This window comes from Anastrepha ludens, chromosome 5, assembly GCF_028408465.1.
Source record: "Anastrepha ludens isolate Willacy chromosome 5, idAnaLude1.1, whole genome shotgun sequence".
Classification (NCBI taxonomy): domain Eukaryota; kingdom Metazoa; phylum Arthropoda; class Insecta; order Diptera; family Tephritidae; genus Anastrepha; species Anastrepha ludens.
This window is the reverse complement of record NC_071501.1, coordinates 88,158,058-88,178,943: the sequence shown is the minus strand read 5'-3', so window position 1 is coordinate 88,178,943 and position 20,886 is coordinate 88,158,058. Positions and strand designations below refer to the sequence as shown.

Here is a 20,886-nt window from a genome sequence, read left to right as displayed (position 1 = left end):
AAATGAAAGTTTGAAGTCACTTAAAAATAGAGATTTTTTTTTAGTTCCGTAAGAGAGTCAAAAGAGTGTTTTTCCAACAACTTTCTCTATTCCTAGCTAAGGCTAGACAATAAGAGAAGAATTGTTCGACTATTTCTTCCTCTTCCTCGTCTCTACAACTTCTGTAGTAGTCATGAGAAAATACTCCTAGCCTAGAAGACTGTCCACCTAACAGCTACTTAGCGGCAACACAAGCCACGACCTCCGAGATGTTCTCTCTTGAGAGGTTGGGCAATTTTCCTGACCTTTTCTTATCTATTAGCCTGGTTGTAACAGAAGTATTTTCTTCTTTCCATGAAACATTTATTTCCCCTTTTTTCCACAGTCTCTGAGTTTGTCACACTCCCCTTCATGGGATGTTTATCTTGAAGAGCCTGTCAACGAAGGTGGGTTTAGGGAAAGAAGAGTCGATTTATACCTACTCATAGCATCCAGTCTAGAAGCGTGGCCGAACCGCGGGGTCTTCCATAGCGCCATACTATTACGTTTAAGCGCTGAAGCGTCGGCCACGTGTTTTCCTACCAGATTTAGAGCAAGCAAATTAACTAGCCCCTCGAGCGCTTTATTTGGGATGCATAAAAAAAATAGTTCAATAGTTAGTCATATGTAGATTTTACTACAATACATACAAAGCATTATTTTAAAAGTAGTGCAAATACCTTTTATTCATACATTTAAACTTGCTTCTGTGGGTGACATCTATCTACCTCAACTAAGTGATGGATAAAAAGTTAGATTTGCATTCTTCTTCTTCTTCTTAATTGGCGCGATAACCGCTTACGCGATTTTGGCCGAGCTTAACAAAGCGCGCCAGTCGTTTCTTTCTCGTGCTAACCGGCGCCAATTGGACACACCAAGTGAAGCCAAGTCCTTCTCCACCTGATCTTTCCAACGCAGAGGAGGCCTTCCTCTTCCTCTACTACCACCAGCTGGTACCGCATCGAATACTTTCAAAGCCGGAGCGTTTGTATCCATTCGGACGACATGACCCAGCCAACGAAGCCGCTGGATCTTTATTCGCTGCGCTATGTCTATGTCGTCGTAAAGCTCATACAGCTCATCGTTCCATCGCCTGCGATATTCGCCGTTGGCAACGTGCAAAGGTCCAAAAATCTTACGCAGAATCTTTCTCTCGAACACTCCAAGCGTCGCTTCATCGGATGTTGTCATCGTCCACGCTTCTGCGCCATACGTTAGGACGGGCATGATGAGAGTCTTGTAGAGTGTTAGTTTTGTTCGTCGAGAGAGGACTTTACTGCTCAGTTGCCTACTTAGTCCAAAGTAGCACTTGTTGGCAAGAGAGATTCTACGTTGGATTTCAAGGCTGACATTGTTATCGGTGTTAATGCTGGTTCCTAAATAAACGAAGTCTTTTACAACCTCGAAACCATAACTGTCAACAGTGACGTGGGTGCCGATACGCGAATGCGCCGACTGTTTGTTTGAAGACAGGAGGTACTTCGTTTTGTCCTCGTTCACCACCAAACCCATTCGCTTTGCCTCTTTATCTAGTTTGGAGAAGGCAGAACTAACAGCGCGGTTGTTAAGGCCGATGATATCAATATCATCGGCATACGCCAACAATTGTACGCTCTTATAAAATATTGTGCCTGAGCGATTAAGTTCTGCGGCTCGTACGCTGCTCTCCAACATCAGGTTAAAGAAGTCACACGACAGCGAGTCACCCTGTCTGAAACCTCGTTTGGTATCAAACGGCTCGGAGAGGTCCTTCCCAATTCTGACGGCGCTGCTAGTGTTGAGCAACGTCATCTTACATAGCCGTATTAGTTTTGCGGGGATACCAAATTCAGACATAGTGGCATACAGGTAACTCCTTTTCGTACTGTCGAATGCTGCTTTGAAGTCGACGAAAAGATGGTGTGTGTCGATTCTCCTTTCGTGGGTCTTTTCCAAGATTTGGCGTATTGTGAATATTTGGTCGATGGTAGACTTTCCAGGTCTGAAGCCACACTGATAAGGTTCAATCAGTTGGTTGACGGTGGTTGACACAATACACTCGCTAGAACCTTATAGGCGATATTTAGAAGACCAATTCCGCGGTAATTGACACAAATTGCAAGATCGCCCTTCTTATGGATTGGGCAGAGCACACTTAAATTCCAATCGGTAGGCATGCTTTCATCCGACCATATTTTGCATAGGAGCTGATGCATGCACCTTACCAGCTCCTCGCCGCCATGTTTGAATAGCTCACCCGGCAGTCCGTCGGCACCCGCGGCTTTGTTGTTCTTTAGCCGTGATATTGCTATTCTCACCTCGTCATGGTCGGGTAACGGAACGACAATTCCGTCGTCAACGATTGGGGTATCGGGATCTTCACATTCTCTATGACATGCGCAGCTGTCACCGTTTAACAGGCTCGAGAAGTGTTCTCTCCATAATTTAAGATTGATCTGTACGTCAGTCACCAGATCGCCGTCTTTGTTCTTACAGGAAAACGCCCCGGTCTTAAAACCTTCTGTAAGCCGCCGAACTTTCTGGTAGAATTTTCGGGCGTTGTTCCTATTGGCCAGCATCTCAAGCTCCTCGCACTCACGTATTTCAGCCTCTCGTTTCTTCTGTCGGATAATACGTCTCTCTTTCTTTTTCAGCTCTCTGTAGCGATCCCACATGGCTCGCGTTGCGCCCGATCGCAGCGTGGCTCTATAGGCGGCATCCTTTCTTTCTGCGGCAGCATGACATTCCTCGTCGTACCAATTGTTTTTTCGGGCTCGCCGGAATCCGATTTCTTCTTCGGCGGCGGTACGTAGGGAACGAGAAATGTTGCTCCATTGCTCGCGCATGCCGGTGTGTTGGGCAGTGCTCTCCGAGAGCAGAAGTGAGAGTCGAGTGGCGAATCTTCTGGCTGTCTGTTGTGATTGCAGCTTTTCGATGTCGAACATTCTTTGCGTAGGTAGATGTACGTTTTTTGCTGCACAGAGGCGTGTGCGCAGTTTGGCTGCAACAAGGTAATGATCCGAGTCGATGTTGGCTCCTCGGATCGTACGTACATCTAATACACTAGAAGCGTGTCTTCCATCTATCACAACATGATCGATCTGGTTTCGCGTTTTTCGATCAGGAGACAGCCAGGTAGCTTGGTGTATCTTTTTATGCTGGAATCTGGTGCTGCAGACTACCATGTTTCGGGCCCCGGCGAAGGCGATCAACCTCTGTCCGTTACCGGATGTTTCGTTGAGCAGGCTGAATTTTCCGACTGTGGGACCAAAAATTCCCTCCTTGCCCACCCTGGCGTTGAAGTCGCCAAGCACGATTTTTATGTCGTGGCGGGGGCAGCGCTCATAGGAACGTTCCAAGCGCTCATAGAAGGAATCTTTGGTCGCATCGTCCTTCTCTTCCGTCGGGGCGTGGGCGCAAATTAGCGAGATGTTAAAAAATCGCGCTTTGATGCGGATTATTGCGAGACGCTCGTCCACCGGAGTGAACGACAGTACTTGGCGACAAAGTCTCTCTCCCACAACAAATCCGACACCGAATTTGCGCTCCTTTACATGGCAGCTGTAGTAAACGTCGCAAGGTCCTATGTTTTTCTTACCTTGCCCCGTCCATCGCATCTCTTGGATGGCAGTGATGTCAGCCTTTACTCTCACGAGGACATCAACCAGCCGGGCAGAGGCACCTTCCCCATTAAGGGACCGGACATTCCAGGTGCATGCCCTCAAATCGTATTCCTTATTTCGCGATTTGCATTGCAATGCATATTTTAAATAGCTGTAGTTCATCTTCATAGAGATATACAGTGTACTCTCTCTTAAGCGCACACCTAAGGGACTGCAAAATTTGTCCGCTTATGGCAAGGGAAATTATATTGTGGGAGAGTTAACGTGTTATGGGAGGTTTGTTCGCTCAGAAAAGAAAAATAAAAAAAAATCCTTAAGGATTTCTGGTATGTACTGAAAAAAGTGTCCGCTTATGGGAAGAGTCCGCTTAAGCGAGGTGTCAGTTAGGAGAGAGCACACTGTACATATAAAAACACACAATTTATGAAATATATACAAATATATATATTTATTTTGAAACCTCTACAAGGGTGCGTTAATAAATATTGTCAATAAATATGGCTGATAAGGCATTTCGTTCCTGTTGATGGATTCAAATATACGCACAGTTTACTTCCAGAACTCACACGTGCATTGAGGATGAGTTATTTACAAATCAGATATACAAAAATATTGTACAAGTATGACTACAAAGCAAGCAAGTGCGTATGCAGGCATTTCTTATCTTAGTTGGTTTTCACTTTGGTACTTTGATTGCTTTGTTTGAAAATCGCGCACAATACTCGCAAAACCGCACGACCAATGAATATCAACACCGCGAGACCGGCTAGCAAAAGGCACACGCTGTCCAGCGAATAATAAACGAACCAATTTAATTTTGTCGCCTTTGTTTGCAGCAGCTTTTGTGCCGTTTTGCCTTGTTCCTGCAACAAGTGCTCCACCCACCACACAGCTCTCTTCAGTGGTTTCTTGTCTTGATTGCGGAAAATATGCGACAACGCTGCGGCATGCTCGGCATAGCTATTGAAAAGGCAATATACGAGTAGATTAATAATAATTTCAATTTCAATTTTAAATTAAAGTCTGTTGCAAGGTCATGAATTTGCATATACTCGTATGTGCAAAATATATGGAAGTAAAAATGAATATTTATGTATTTGCTACTCATTTTTTGGCAAGATTGAAAAATAATAACAACTCCAGAAAAAGTTCCTATAGTCGATTCTCTGACAAATGAGAGTAAAAATTTAAGAATAATAAGCCTTCTAAGACTATGTAACTGGGTGTATGGCCGAGCTTCTCCTTCCATTGGTGGTGTGCGAATTGATGTTGTTCCACAAATGGAAGGACCTACAGTTTCAAGCCGACTCCGAACGGCAGATATTTTTATGCGGAGGAGGTTAGCTATTGCCTGCCGTGGGGTGACCGTTATTAGAAAAAACGTTTTCTTCATTTTTAATCTTTCACCGAGATTCGAACCTACGTTCTCTCTGAATTGCGAATGGTAGTCACGCACCAACGCATTCGGCTATGGCGGCCGCCTTTTCCGTAATAAGTCCTTCCAATTAAAAATAAACTCTTTGTAGAAGTTGTAAGATTTTGGACTGGCAAACTCTAATTAACAGTCAAACAAAATTTCAAGCAAATAAGAGGAAAATTGAGGAAATCATAGAACTTTGACTGAAAGAATTTAGCAAGGGCAACTTGGTACTACTGAGGCTTTTGGCTCATTTCACCGATTTTTTTAACCGATTTTTGTGTTTTTATGTATGTCAAATCGGGTAGAAAACGAGCTGCGCAAGAGCGCAAAGGTCCCGAATTTATTCAATTTTTTTCTTTCTGTGCCTAAAAGAACTACAAAACTCTGAAAAAAACTAGTTTGCTGCAGAAAAACATTGCACAGCTCCTCTTGCATATATTTTGCACAGTACTGTATATATTATATACCTATATACATATATTATATGCACATATGTATTAACAATAGCATACTCACCTCTTACGCCGTATCTCCTTTAGCGTCGCTAACAAATTCTTCTCATTGATATCGTCGTAGAGCAGAATAGTGGCTACACCACGATTCTCCGCCGCATGCGCATTTGAGCTTTGATCGCCATAGAGCGGTGTTACGATTAGTGGTTTTCCACAGTAGATATTCTCCGTAGTGCCGAGAAGGCCGCCATGTCCCCAGAATAGTTTCACCTTCGGATGGCCTGCGAGGCAAAACAAAATACTAATTCATAAATATTGAAATGTCTTGTAAATATGCTCCGAAATAGCGGTAAGCTTTCGTATTAGCGTAAGTATTTACTCTCCCTCTCTCTCTCTCTCTCTCTCTCTCTCTCTCTCTCTCTCTCTCTCTCTCTCTCACTCTCTCTCTCTCTCCCTCTCTCTCTCTATACTCACATATCAAACTCAATTGAGGCGCCCACTTGACGAATAGGAATTTTTTGCTTTTGCTTGGCACATCATCGGTCTCCCACTTCCAAATCACATTGAATGGCTGTTGTTCGAGTGCTTTTACTATTGTTTGCACTTTCTCGGCGGGCATGCTGGAAGAGCGCACCATGGAGCCCCAGCTAAAGAAGAGCACTCCTTCGGGTGGTGCATTTTTTAGAAATTTCTCAATATTCACAGGTAAAGTGGCATTTGCCAACTTCTCTTCGATGTGTATGCCACCCATTTCAATTAGTTGCGGCGTCAACGGTTTATTGCCAGTGAGTGTGTAATGTTGATTGACCAAGATAAGGCTGGTGCTGCGACGTGCAAAGTCATCAACATCGAAATCTACCTTCAGATACTTATTGATCAACTTGCGATCGTAATAATTTGTGCGATAACTGAAAAGATACGAAGGAAAATTATTAGTTTATTTATTATTTAGTTTATTATAAGTTACTTTCAAATAAGGGTAAGTAGCTATAGAGGGTACTACAGAAGTATTAAGGGTACGCTAACGGGGCATAATCTATTGGCTGCATATGCGTACAGGTTAGGGATTGCTAATACGGGCAAATGCAGGAAATGCAGAGAGGATGTTGAGGAAACTTTAGAACACCTTTTGTGCGTTTGTTCGGCATTATTAAAAACGCTTTTAAAATGCCTGGGAGCCCCATTGTTTGAGGGTCTGGAGGACGTCTCAAAAGCGGATCTCCCAGCTATGCTTAGATGATGTGTACTTTCAGAATTCATAGAGGTCGGTTTCCATCTGGTATTGCTAGGGACGGAAAGGTCTATGCGTGACCTAATGCCATACAGGCTAACCTAATCTATAGAGGGTACAACACGACATGATTAATATAAATATATTGGCTGCACACACAGAAAACTATTAGTTTTTTACCAAAATTTGAAGCTTTAATGTAGAAAAATGCGTATACTCTCATCGTCGAAAATATTGTTAATCTCGTAACACAACTTTTCCCCACTTTGAGGCGAGCAATGAAACAACCCAATTTTGGGCTTCTCCTCGAAGCCTATACGAAAAGTAGCGCCAAAAAGCCAATAGAAATCGTCTGTTATTTAACGACAATTAGCCAATTAATTATAGAATTATAGGATAGTTGTTTCGTTGGTTACGTGATTCACCAAGATGTTATATATATACGAGTAGTACAATTATTTCATCACGACTATATCCAGTCTGTGCGATTGAGAAACCTTTTAAGGTTGTTTACGTCTGAGCCGGCCAGCTCTTCGAGGTTTTCAAGAAGGGCTTTGCTAAGGGTTAACATCCTTGCCTTCCATAGGGCAGGGCATTCAAAGAGTAAGTGGAATATGTAAGTAGTTTTCTTTTTCTCCGGTGGATTTCAACTGCCGTGAGTCTGCAGGCATCTCTTCGTTTCAGATTTGTGGTTGTAGGTGGGCCCATAACATTCTGCTAACTTTGCAGGTTGTCTGATCCCTCCATCTACAAACCGCGATTTGTAAATGTTTTGAGGAGATTGCATTCTTGATTGCAACGATTCTGCATGAATGTTATTCACGGCAGATCCCAATTCTACAAGTTCGCCCGCTTCTTCGTTTCCTTCAATGTTCTGATGTCTCGGGCCCCAGATGAAGGTAACGTTATGGTTTACACTCAAGATGGTGAAGCTATGTCTGTTTTGTTCCACCAGTTTGTTGTAGCCGAATCCAGTGCCTAGATTGCAGCTTGGCTATCCGAAAGAATGGCGAATTTGCCCTTAAAAAGAAGTCTGAGATTAGTAGCCTACAAGTTTCCCCTATTACCAATGCTTCCGTCTGGAAGACACTGCAAGTATTAGGAAGACGCACAGAATTTTCAATCCTAGATCTATCAGGATATAATTATATGGTACCAGCTCCAACACCACAGTCCATTTTTAAACTATGTGTGTAGACTGTTGTGTCGACTCCATTCCTTGAGACTCCATTCCTCCATTGAGATGAAAAGAGAGTGACAAAAGTCTTATTGAAAGTCAACGTGGGGACGATGCTATTAGACCTCCTCGAGGGGAACTGCGTTTGTCGCAATAGAACACTGGCATGACCATACGAGGTGTGTTCAAAAAGAAATCGCGAATTTTGTGTTTTTTTCAAAAATTCTTTATTTATATATATTATATTTATTAATATCTATTTTGTCCCCTTTAAAGTAATCCCCATGAGATATTATGCACTCGTGCCAACGTTTTTTTCAATCTTCGAAACACTTCAAAAAATCTTTTTTTTTTATCTTGTTCAGCTCTCCTTCGATGCCGTCTTTATCTCGTCAATCGTAGCGTAGCGTCGTCCTTTCATGGGCCTCTTCAGTTTCGGGAACAAGAAAAGGTCACAGGGGCCAGATCTGGGGAATACGGTGGCTGTGGCATCATTAGTGTGTTGTTTTTGGTCAAAAAGCCAAAAAGTCGCGCACAAGCAACGATGTGTGAACACGGGCGTTATCGTGACGCTAGAGCCAATTTGTGTTCTTCCAAAAATCCGGGCGTTTCAGGCGGATTGCTTTGCGCAAATTACGCATAACTTGCAGGTACTATTCCTTATTGACCGTTTTACCCTGTGGCAAGAACTCATGATGCACAACGCCTCTGCAATCGAATAAAACGGTAAGCAAAACTTTTACATTCGAACGAACTTGGCGCGCTTTTTTCGGTCTTGGTTCGTGCGGCGGCTTCCATTAAGATGATTGAGCTTTGGTTTCCACGTCATAACCATAAACCCATGATTCATCACCAGTTATGACCCTCTGGATCAAATTTGGGTTGTCGCGGACAGAGTCGAACATCTCATTAGCAATGTTCATGCGATGCTGCTTTTGGTCGAATTGAGCAGTTTTGGTACGAATTTTGCGGCGACTCGTCTCATGCACAAATCTTTGAAAAAATCGAATGGTACGAGCCAATCGATATGTCTAGGTCCTTAGCAACTTCTCTAACGGTGATTCGACGATTGGCCAATACCATTTTCTTCACTTTATCAATTTTTTCGTCTGTTGTTTAAGTGCACGCTTTTCGTCGTTCACATGTTCTTGGCCTTCTGAGAACATTTTTTACCACCGATAAACGTTACTTTGGTCCAAAGTAGCTTCTCCGTATGACACAGTCAACATTCGCGCACTTAATTTCGTTTTTCACACAAAATTTGACACAGGTTCTTTGATCACTCTTTTTGAATAGGTAAAAATCGAAGACGAGCCGAAACACGTGCTTAGCAGAGCAGCTGTCAACAATTAACTGAACATTCAAAATGGCCGAACTCGTGTGCAAGAGTGAGAGACATGAGTACCAACATAAATTGGTCGTATAACCGCCGTATAGAACCATAATGTATACTTGTGTTGAAGACCCCATCTTCTTCGAAGCATTTTTGCAGGCATACAGAGCAATTTCTGCTTTCCTTACCTGATCTTCAATATTCAGTTGCCTGCTAAGTTTGGAGTCCAAGATTACTCCTAATAAAGAATGAGATGGAATCGGTTCTGAAAAAGTCAAAGAACGCAAAGCAAAACGTAGGAATATTTTCTGTACTCTCTCCAATCGATAACAGCGGTCTCCAGATAACAGCAGTGCAGCAGCAGAACAAAAGAAGAGTACAGCGCCTGGAGTGTATATGGGTTAGAGCCAAAATAACGTTCGAATTTCTTAATAAATAAGTAGTTCAGTGAAATGTTCATAAATTTAATGTCTGTATGTACATCAGGAAATTATGCAACAATAATTGTCATTGCCAGCAGTTAATGCAAAATCAAAAAGCACTAAGTCTTATTTATGAATGCTGATATAAAAGCCAGGTATTGTTTAAATGACTGCGTTTTCACAAGCGTAATAGTCGCAAAAGTAGTTAATCATACTCGTACACCTACATACATACATCATACATACATGCATATGTGTGTAGATAAAAAAAAATAGAAGCATTGTCTTCTGCTTTTGTTCATTCATTTCATTCGAAAAAGCTAATAGCTGGCCATACTTTTGTATACAAAGTGTCACAAAAGAGATTTCATGCTGCATTTTGCAAAATATAGTACACTGTGTGTCAAAAGCATGTATATTACCACATAAAATACTAGAACAATTATTTTTTCAAAGAAATCGAATGTAATAAAAATCGGCTAGTGGAGGATTTTTCACCCCACATCTGTCAAAAACCTACTGGTAATTGCTCAAAAAACAACATGAGATATTTATTATTCACTCAAATTTATTGTATCACTTACAAACCAAAATATCTTTCAAACGAATTTTCTGGAATCGATTTAAGTTCTCACCGCGATCTGTCTTTTAAGTCTACTATCGACTGAAAATTTCAAACTCGAAGTGATAGTTTAACTATTTGAAAAAGAAAACAAAATGTGAGCCGTCATGGGACGCCTGGCAGATGTGAAACATCGTGTGTGTACAAGCAATATGCATAAAAGATAATATTATTACAGGAATTAAATATAGCCTATTGAAAACATAAAGTATTACGAATTTCTTACAGAAACTTTACATAACTTTATTTAATTTATTTACATATGATATCAAAATTCGATATTAATATCAAGCCACAATTTAAATATTTTCATCTGTGACTTCAGTAATAGTTATATTCGATGTTTCCTCTGCCGGTATTATTGTGACGATTGGCCGATGATAACTAAAGTACGTTACAAAAGTATTGGATGAAATATTATCAAGATATATCACAAATACAGCATCTATTGTTGTTCCATATTTGGTAGTAGATTCTCTTGGATTGTTGTTGATTTGCAATTGAAATTCTTTTTGAAAATTATTAAATAAAATTAAAAAAAATTAAATAAAAAAATGACTTTGAGTGATGAAATTTTTTGAATTTTCAGGTGGCGCAAAATTAATCATCCAGTTTTGTATTTGAAAATTATTAAATAAAATTAAAAAAAAATTAAATAAAAAAATTACTTTGAGTGATTAAATTTTTGACGTTTCTGGTGGCGCAAAATTAATTATCCAGTCTTGTGTTTGAAAATTATTAAATAAAATTAAAAAAACAAAAAAAAAAATGATTTTGCGTGATGGAATTTTTGAATTTTCAGGTGGCGCAAAATTAATCGTCCAGATTTGTATTTGAAAATTATGAAATAAAATTAAAAAAATAATAAATAAAGAAATTATATTGAGTGATGACTTTTGACCTTTACGCCCGCCATTGCTTGTCTGTTTTTATACAGCAGCTCTACACTTCACAAATTTCAATTATGATTGACGTACTGCACTATTTGTAAAAAATATAAATAATCCGATGGCATGATTAATTTTGTGTCACTTTGTATGATAATCAAAACGTGTCTTTAAAATATGCCTTCCACCATAGGATTAAACTTTTTATTCAATTTCAACTTTTGCTCATTACGAGCTGGCATATCTCGAATTTGCTATTAAATAAGTTTGCACTTTTCATTTCGAATTAATAAAGCAATAAATTTGGCATTGCAAAATAGTTCCACTTGGTTTAAATAATTGAGTAATGAAACTTCTTTCTGCTGTGGCTCTGCTTTCTGTGACCTTTTGATATTTTGTGAGTTGTTCCTTTGAAATTGGCTTAGCACTTCTCATACTACTACACATAAATACAGGTATCTCTTGTATAACGCGAAATTTAGGCTTATATAATGCGAAGGGGAAAATACATAATTATAAAGTTTGGTAACACTAATTTGCGTACCACATATTTATAATATGTAATGCATTTTTAATGTAAACCGGGAATTACCCTTTTTTGCCTTAGATAGATAGAATAGATATTAATCTAGCACCTTATTACGAAATTGAAAAGGAGCTTAAAAAAACCACCCACCAAAAACTGATAACAGATTTTGCAATTATAAAACCAGTAGAAGAACCACAAGGTCCCACAACTAGTTTCTTATCCAATAGCGAAAACTATGTTAAAGAAATATCTTCTGATGAAGCTATTGCTCCCTCAAAACGCCCACGCGCAAAGATCTTTGAAGACAGTGAAACAGATTAATTACCATATGAAGTTTGAAGAATAACAATAAAGTTTTTAATAAACCTTTAATTTGTTTTAGTTTGTTTTCAAACTTTTTGTTTTGTGTTTTTAATTGTATTATAAAGTCTGAACTTTAGTATTGAGTTGAAATATATGTGCATCTGTTATTTTGTATGTATTTTATTTAAAAAAAAACCTATTGGAACATAACCCCCAAATTTATATGAAAACTATGTTTTAGATAACGCGGAATTACATAACGCGCAATTCTTCTGGAACGTAACTATCGCGTTATACGAGGGATACCTGTACTGCTACACACGGCAAGCGTCGCCTTGAGAGATGCGTGTCAACGTGCTGCAAAATGCAAAAACCATGAGTATTTTCCACAAATCTAATCTTTTTCTACGAATTCAATCTCTTAAAAGCTACCTCACTCCCAGATAAGATTATTATTTACCGTCTGACCTCTTATTATTTAAATTTCCATTGCCTTAAACCGGTTTCTAAATTATCATTCTTCTTCTTCAAATTATCTTCTTCTTGTTATTGATTGGCACGATAACCACTTACGCGATTTTGACCGAGTTTAACAAATCGCATCAGTGATTTCTTTCTCGTGTTAAACGGCGCCAATTGGATGCACCAAGCGCAGCAGAGTCCTTCTCCACCTGATCTTTCCAACGCAGAGGAGGCCTAACCTCTTCCTCTACTACCACCAGCTGGTACCGCATCGAATACTTTCAGAGCCGGAGCGTGTGTATCCATTCGGACGACATAACCCAGCCAACGAAGCCGCTGGGCCTTTATTTGCTGCGCTATGTCTATGTCGCCTCAAAGTTCATACAGCTCATCGTTCCATCGCCGTTGCCAACGTGCGAAGGTTAAAAAATCTTTCGAGGAATCTTTCTCTCAAATACTCCAAGGGACGCTTTATCGGATGTTGTCATCGTCCAAGCTTCTGCACCATACGTTAGGACGGGCATGATGAGAGCCTTATGAATTGTTAGTTTTGTTCGTCGAAAGAGGTCTTTAATACTCAATTCCTTGCTCGAGTTACTTAGTCCAAAGAAGCACAAGAGAGATTCTGCGTTGGATTTGAAGGCTGGACTAAAAAATTGTGCTTAAGCGATTAAGTTCTGCGGCTCACACGATCTTTTCCAGCATCAGGTTAAAGAAGTCATACGTCAGCGGGTCACCCTGTCTGATACTTAGTTTGGTATCAAACGGCTCGGAGAACAACTTAATTCTCTGTAATTTTTTGACATAATGTATTTTTCATAGTCCGAATGAGATATGGATACCAACTACATTAATAGAATTTTGCACCTTCAATCGAACCACAAATCGACACTCTCAGAGCGTGTAATTAAACAGCGAGAACAGATTTTGTTGACCAGTTATAGCATTCCATTTCAGTCATGGAAGCCACCATCAAAAAATAGGTGAATATTTCACTAAGAGTTGACTGGAAAATAACGAGAGACTGCATATAAGCTAAGCACATTCTGAAGCTAATTCACTAAGGCAATTTGTGGGATTGATTGTCATTTTTCATCGTTCAAGCGTCAGATGTGATCAGCATTCTTGGCAACCATCTTTGCTTTGGTAGTCTTGGGAAAGGTGAGGCGAAGGAAAACTTTCCATACGTAGGTAGAAGGCTTTTGAGAAAAGCAAAACTTTTAACCTTTCAAAGATCACTAGACAACCCAGAGTTAATCGTAAAACCAGTAGAAAAAACCACGAGTGTCGTTTCTATTGTCTTAACAGGGTTTTACTACATCTGATTGCCGCTAAGTGCATAAAATGTGTGGCTATTGGGAAAATATATATACGCTTATCTTTGAGAGACATGCACATATTTGCACTTATCTATAGACAAAGCATTTTGAAAACAATGTTTTTCAACTAAATCCCACTAATATATTCATTTTTCCTTTGATAACCACCTGTTCGATTCTACAAAATATTTAGCTAATTTTATAAACCGCATTTTAACTGATAAGAGAATATCAGAGTTGCAACTTAAAAAAGAGCTCAATATTGTATTTGAAGATAACGGACAAGTGGCCTCTAATTACGTGTTGTGCACCTATTGATGTGTTCATATAGGAAATAGTTTGTAACAATTTTTGTTGTTATAAATTATCAAAGTTTGGTGTTCATGTATCCAAAAAACCCTTTAAGTCTCCGGGGCCAGATGGGATCATTCCAAAGATGTTACAGGAAACCTTGGACTGTATCCTACCATGGAGAGCTCTGGTATATCAACTGCACAACATGCATACCTTAAAGGCAAATCTACGGAGACAGCGCTTCACGAGGTAATCGGAACAATAGAGGGCTCTCTAGAGAGCAAACATTATACCATGGCGGCATTCTTGGATATCGAAGGCGCCTTTAACAATGTTAGCACAGATGCCATCCAACGGGCGTTGATAGACCTGGAGGTGGACAGTTGCATTAGTAACTGGGTCATCTCCATGCTAGAAACCAGGATAATCAAAGCTAATATGGGTAATATCAACATAACCAAGAAGGTCCACGGGGGCACTCCACAAGGGGGGGGTATTATCTCCACTTCTTTGGCTATGTGTGATCAGCAAAATCTTAATAAAACTTGACGGAGGTGGGGTAAAAGTGGTGGCGTACGCTGATGATGTGGTGTTAATGGTGTCAGGACTGTGCCCAAATACGATCAGTGGGATCATCCAAAGGGCGTTAGGCGAGCTTAACTCTTGGGCCACAGGATGTGGGCTAAGTTTAAGCCCGCGTAAAACAGAACTTATGCTTTTTACCACCAGATACAAGGTACCAATTTTTACCCTACCAAATATCAACGGACAAACTTTGTCTTTATCAACCAGTGCAAAGTACTTAGGGGTAATTTTGGACTCCAAACTTAGCTAGAAGTTAAACGTCGAAGAACGGGTAAGGAAAGCAGAAATTGCTTTATATGCCTGCAAACGTATGCTAGGAAGAAGATGGGGTCTTCAACCTAAGCATACATTATGGCTGTATAAGGCGGTTATACGACCCATTTTATCGTATGGTTCGGTAGTTTGGTGGAAAGCTCTAGGGAGAGAGTACAATACCAAATTACTCGGTAGAATACAAAGATCAGCCTGTGCAATAACGGTCGGTGCAATCAGATCATGTCCTAGAGAGGCTCTCAATGCACTGACACACGTTATTCCAATAGACCTACATATAAAGAAGACGGCAACCATGAGTGCATTTAGGTTAAATGAAGCGGGTCGCTGGAAAGGAAAAACTTATGGTCACGCTAGTCTATTATTGCGACAAACTCAGTTAGCCTCGGTGAGGACTGACTACATCGTCCCGATGGTAACGTTCAATAGGAATTTTGCCACACTCTTTCCATCTAAAAAAGAATTGAATAAGGGATTCTCTCTAAACAACTTCGATACCACAGTCTATACAGATGGCAGTAAAATGGATTGTGGTGTTGGAGCTGGTATATATTCTCATAGACTTGGAATTGAAAAATCTGTGCGTCTCCCTAATACCAGCAGCGTCTTCTAAGCGGAAGTACTAGCAATTGGGGAAGCCTGTAGGTTACTAATCGCAGATTTCTCTTTTAAGGGCAATATCGCTATTCTTTCGGATAGCCAAGCCGCAATCCAGGCGCTGGACGCGACTATAACAACCTCTAAAGTGGTGGAGCAAAGTAGGAACAGCCTCACCAACTTGAGTGAAAACCATAGAGTAACCTTAATTTGGGTCCCGGGACACCGGAATATAGAAGGTAACGAAAAAGCTGATGAACTGGCAAGAGGGGGATCTGCCTTGAATAGCGCTCTTGCAGTACCAGTATTCACTCCACTAGGTGCGGTCAAGAATGCAATTTCCCTAAAATACCTTCGAATTGCAGATTGTAGATGGAGAGACCAGACGAAATGCAAAATTAGCAGAACGTTATGGCCCACCTACAACCTCAAGCAATCGTTGACATTAATAAACATGAAACGACGGGACACCTGTAGACTTACGGCAGTCATAACTGGCTTCTGGTCTATCGGAGAACAAGCCGCCAAAATGGGCATCCCTCACAACACATACTGTCATAGTTGTAAACAACCGGAAAAAAAGGAAACAATCTTCCATTTCCTCTGTGAATGCCCTGCCCTATGGAAGGACAGAATGTTAACCCTGGGCAAACCGCTGTTCGAGAGTCTCGAGCAACTGTCTGGCTTAGACGTCAACAACCTAATAACGTTCCTAAACCGCACAGACTGGATATAGTCCTGCTGCAAATAACTATTAAACAATTTGGTAACGAGGATGTGGCAACAAAATGGTGCGGAAGCGCTAGTTGGATTCAGGATGAATCACCACTCTAACCAACCAACCAACCATCCAAAAAACTAGCAAAGTAGGGGAAAGTGAGAGAGCAAAATGACATTTCATTTTGTGGGGAATTGGCAAGTTTTTACTGGATACATTTGAACTTGTAAGAATTTGCAAGTGAGGAAAACAGCTGATCGCAAAGTAAAAATAAACACGTATTTAAATTTGCGAATTGAGTCAAAGTTATAAATTTGAATAAAAAAAAGAGGTTGTCTGTAAAGTCCGTTTACTGACGATAGTTTAACGTGACAACGTCATAAGAAAATACTGATGTAATGGTTGCAATTTTCAAAACAAAATTTTAATTTTATTTGTTTGATAGATATTTTATATGGATATAGAGAAGGGGGTAAAAGGAATCGCAATGGAATAGGTCAAGTTACATTTACACAAACGTGAAAAATGACGAAACATTTATCAAATTCATGAAAGATATGTTCAATTTCGATTGTGCATCAGACGTTAATAAGTCAACAACACTAAGAGGCAACATCATCGATTTACCTTTTTCAAGACACATTACACTCGAAACACCCTATATCATTTCCTACTTTTCCTATCATCGTCCTATTCTGAACAGAGAAATGGTTCATTACCATGCACACAGGAAGAAGGCATATGCAAATACAAATATGTGAATTTATATACAAACGCACATATACATACATATATATGCTCACTCAAGTAGGACAGAGCCAGATGTCGAACGTTGCCGAACACGGGGGCCGGTTGTGCTCTTTGTCGTTCGTTCCGCGCTTTCGCTTGCAGTTCATGCAAGGTAACGACAAATGAGCAAGATAACGGCGGTTGAGCAAGATAACGACGAATGAGCAAGATAACGACGAATGAGCAAGATAACGACACATTTTTTCGAGCGTGCAGCCGGCTAAATCGAATTATAAGACGTTATCACGTCAAAATGGTGATTAAAAACGAGAAAGAAAGATAAACGGTATAAAGTTCATTTCAAGCCATATATTAAATACAAATCGGTCAATGAAATATAGAGGTGTGCACTTCTGAACCACAGAATTACAAATCGAAAACATTGAAGATATGTTTTGTGTTTTATACTTGTATTTCTTGGTTATTAACTAATTTGGCAATTCATACACATACATATATTAAATGCATAGACGGAAGCAAGGAAAATATGAAGAGAGCTGTGATTGTCACAACAATACAATTTCTAAAGGAATGTTCTTAAGTTACTGGATAATTTTTGCATGAACAGACCTATAATCTCACACAACTTCAATACACTTATTCCATTGATCCTCCAATCGCTTCATACCATCGCTTTAAGGATTTTTCCGAAGCCCTGCAAAATATTCTTTCACAACTTTTTGTTAAATTCTCAACGAATGTATGTCACCACCAAATTTCTGAACAGTTTTTTTTCATATGTAATTCTTTAGGTAAAATGTGGAATGCTCGTTCAACTAAGATACTTATGGTATTGGCAATTTTACGCTTAGTCAAACACGGATTTTCACAAATAATACCATATAAAGGGTGATCAGATCGAAGGTACTTTTTCCAACAACGTTTACAAACGGTACAATTGTATTACGAAATTCGACGCTCTGGGAAAAGTGCGCTCAGGCCAATTTATGGTGTGTGGCGATGAGGCCCATTTTTGGGTAAATGGCTACATCAATAAGCAAAATTGGCGTATTTGGGCTGAAGAGCAACCCGAAACCATTCAAGAACAGCCATTACATCCATTGAAATCAACCGTTTGGTGCGGCCTATGGGCTGGAGGAATCATCGGCTCCTATTTTTTCAAAGACGAGGTTGGCGCCAATTGAACAATGTGAATGGCGAATGCTATCGCGCCATGATAAACGACTTTTTGATGTCGGAAATTGAAGCTTTATGATCTCCACAACATTTGGTTCCAACAATACGGTGGATGGCGCTACTTGCCATACAGCCCGTGAAACAATGGATTTACTGCGTTGTCATTTCGTTGAGTATCTTATCTCTCGTCTTGGACTGGTGGAGTTCCACCAAGATCGTCTGATATACGCTCTTATATGTGGGGGTACTATGTGAAGTCTAAATACTTTCTGGATAAACCAGCAAACCACCGATTGAGGCATTGGAAGCCAACATTACTAAAGGTATTCACGAGATACCGACCGAAGTCCTCCAACGAGGCATTCAAAGCAAAGGCCGATACCTTTAAATTGATTACCCTTTACTTCTTTAATGGTTTATGGTGTTATCGCATTTTTTCGACGTACATACTACATAGTTCTCTGCAGACTACATACGTAGTTCACGCACAGTTCGAAATGAAAAAGCAGCTACTTTTAACACTTTCATCAGACTTTTCTGAATTGCGGATTAAAAATTCATCGACTCGTCAACTTCATATTACTTGTAAACAATGCACGAAAAATTTAAATATTAAAATGCATATAAATTTTGGCTCCTCAACTAGTTCAGAGGTGTCGCTTTCAATACTTTTCTACCAACCTATATTTTAACTGCTAACAAACGTAAATTTCTTACCGATAAAGATTCTTGATCACCTTCATTTGCACAAAATTCAGCAGTCGTTGATGCCAGTTAAGTACTTCCGGGAAGCCGACAAATTCTGATTGCACATAGGAAGGAAAATCAGGCAATGCAATGCGATCGTAGTAGTAAGGCATTAATAGACAGCTACTTAAACCCACGACTGGAACTTGCAGTAAGTATGGAATACCCAACTGGCAATCTGTGTTGAAGTACTCGGTGATGACCAGATCGAATGGCTGTTGCTCGTGAAGTTTCAAAATCGTATCGACATGGCCGCTCTCATATAAGAGTTCACAGGATTTCTGTCCCTCGCTATGCAATATTTCTGCCTCTAAGAGGAGATAATGTAGCGGACGCCGTGGTAGTATATCATTGAAAGTAACCATATTTGCTGTTTGATGGCCCACCAATAACAGCTCCTCATAGTTGGCAGGCTTGGTGTTGTTCGGCGCTTTGATATGGGTCACCACAGTAACGTGATGTCCGTGCTCAGCCAATGTACGCAAAAGTGGGTAAAATACTTTGAAGTGACTGTAGCCAAAGTGGCCAAATATACCGAGAATGCGACTGCCAGCGGCTGTTTGTATTTGGCCAGCTGAAATAGCCAGCAAAAAATAAATCAATAGCATTGTTTTTGTATTGTTGTTGCTTTGGCTTTTTATTTGCATGGCGTTTGATTTATTCACACAAAACTATCACTAAATAAATTATCGATTTTGTCTCACTGTCTGTGACTTTTTTTTAAACACTGTTGTTGGAAAGGTTCTCAGTCGGTTAGGGTGGACTTGCAATCTTAATTTATTATACGAATTATTTAAGGAAAATTTGACAAAAATTTTACTGCGTCTGCTAATGGAATATGCGGGCGCGTAACGTATCGGAGAAACCAAACAAGTCAAAAATTTAGCCGCCGCGTTTGGCCTACGTTCTGGCTGTTGTCTGCGCAGTCACTGACCGCAATAGCAAACCAGATCGTTCTTCCCTCAGAACGAATAATATGCTTAGTATGTATGTATATTTGTGCATACGCGTATTTATAAGTAATATATTTACACACCTACATATGTCTACAAATGTACGATTTATATGTTAGCACGATCGTCACACTCTTTTGCGGCATACTATTTATTTTCATTTTTATTTTAACTTTTTTTTATTATTCCCGAAAGATTTAACTTCCTCACAGTGCGCTCAGCGCTGATAGCAGATGATACATGCATATTAATGTATTGGCACTGTAAATAAAATTGTGTTTGCCTACTCATTTTAGTATACCGTAACAATTGTTGTTAGGTGGGCTCGCAAAAAAACAAAAATGCTGAGCAATCAAAGAGACATGCATGAGAACTGATTTTGATTATTATTGTTTTTATATACACACGTATGTATGTATGTATGTATGCATGTACATTTGATATTGATGAAGATTCATTGAAGATTAGTTATTTAACGACTCAAATTAAATATACATATGTATTTCAATTGCTGATAATGAAGTTTGTGATTATTAGTTCCGTTTACTTTATTTTCCGTAAGAATTAGTCGGTAAATAAATTTCCGACTTCTGATTTAATAATAATTTCTGACAATAGCATTCGCTCCCAAAAAGAAAACAAATGCAAATAAGTATGCGTGCGCGTGATGAGCGTAATTCATAAAAAAAAAAAAAAATAGCGAAATATACCTCGGGCAGGTTTATAGTTGCGCACTTTCTTATAACTTAATTATTATTTAAATTTTACGCTGCGGTCTCAGCTTTAAGTAAATATTTATCCAGCAAAAACTGGCCACTTTTCTATCAATTTCAGATCACTTCTAGCCTCTAAATGAACGTTTTGGGCTTACCAAAAAATGATGTGTGGTAATGCAATTATGTCTTTCGAATATCATTTAGAATCTCTTTACATGAATAAAATAAGTATAAAATATATATATATATATTTTTTTTTAAAGAAACCTATGGAAAAATGTTTTTAGAAATCCTCAAACG

General features: G+C 39.6%; 1 protein-coding gene across 1 annotated transcript; it reads right to left on the bottom strand.

Moving 5' to 3' along the window:
• Window positions 1–4,049: 4,049 nt before the first annotated feature.
• LOC128863802 (UDP-glucosyltransferase 2) lies at window positions 4,050–19,855 on the bottom strand. The gene is made up of 4 exons (XM_054103155.1): window positions 18,888–19,855; window positions 5,967–6,400; window positions 5,557–5,773; window positions 4,050–4,580 (listed from the first exon to the last, which is right to left on the bottom strand). Exons 1-4 carry the CDS (start codon window positions 19,562–19,564, stop codon window positions 4,286–4,288), a joined length of 1,623 nt encoding a protein of 540 aa, XP_053959130.1. The 5' UTR covers window positions 19,565–19,855; the 3' UTR covers window positions 4,050–4,285.
• Window positions 19,856–20,886: the final 1,031 nt, after the last annotated feature.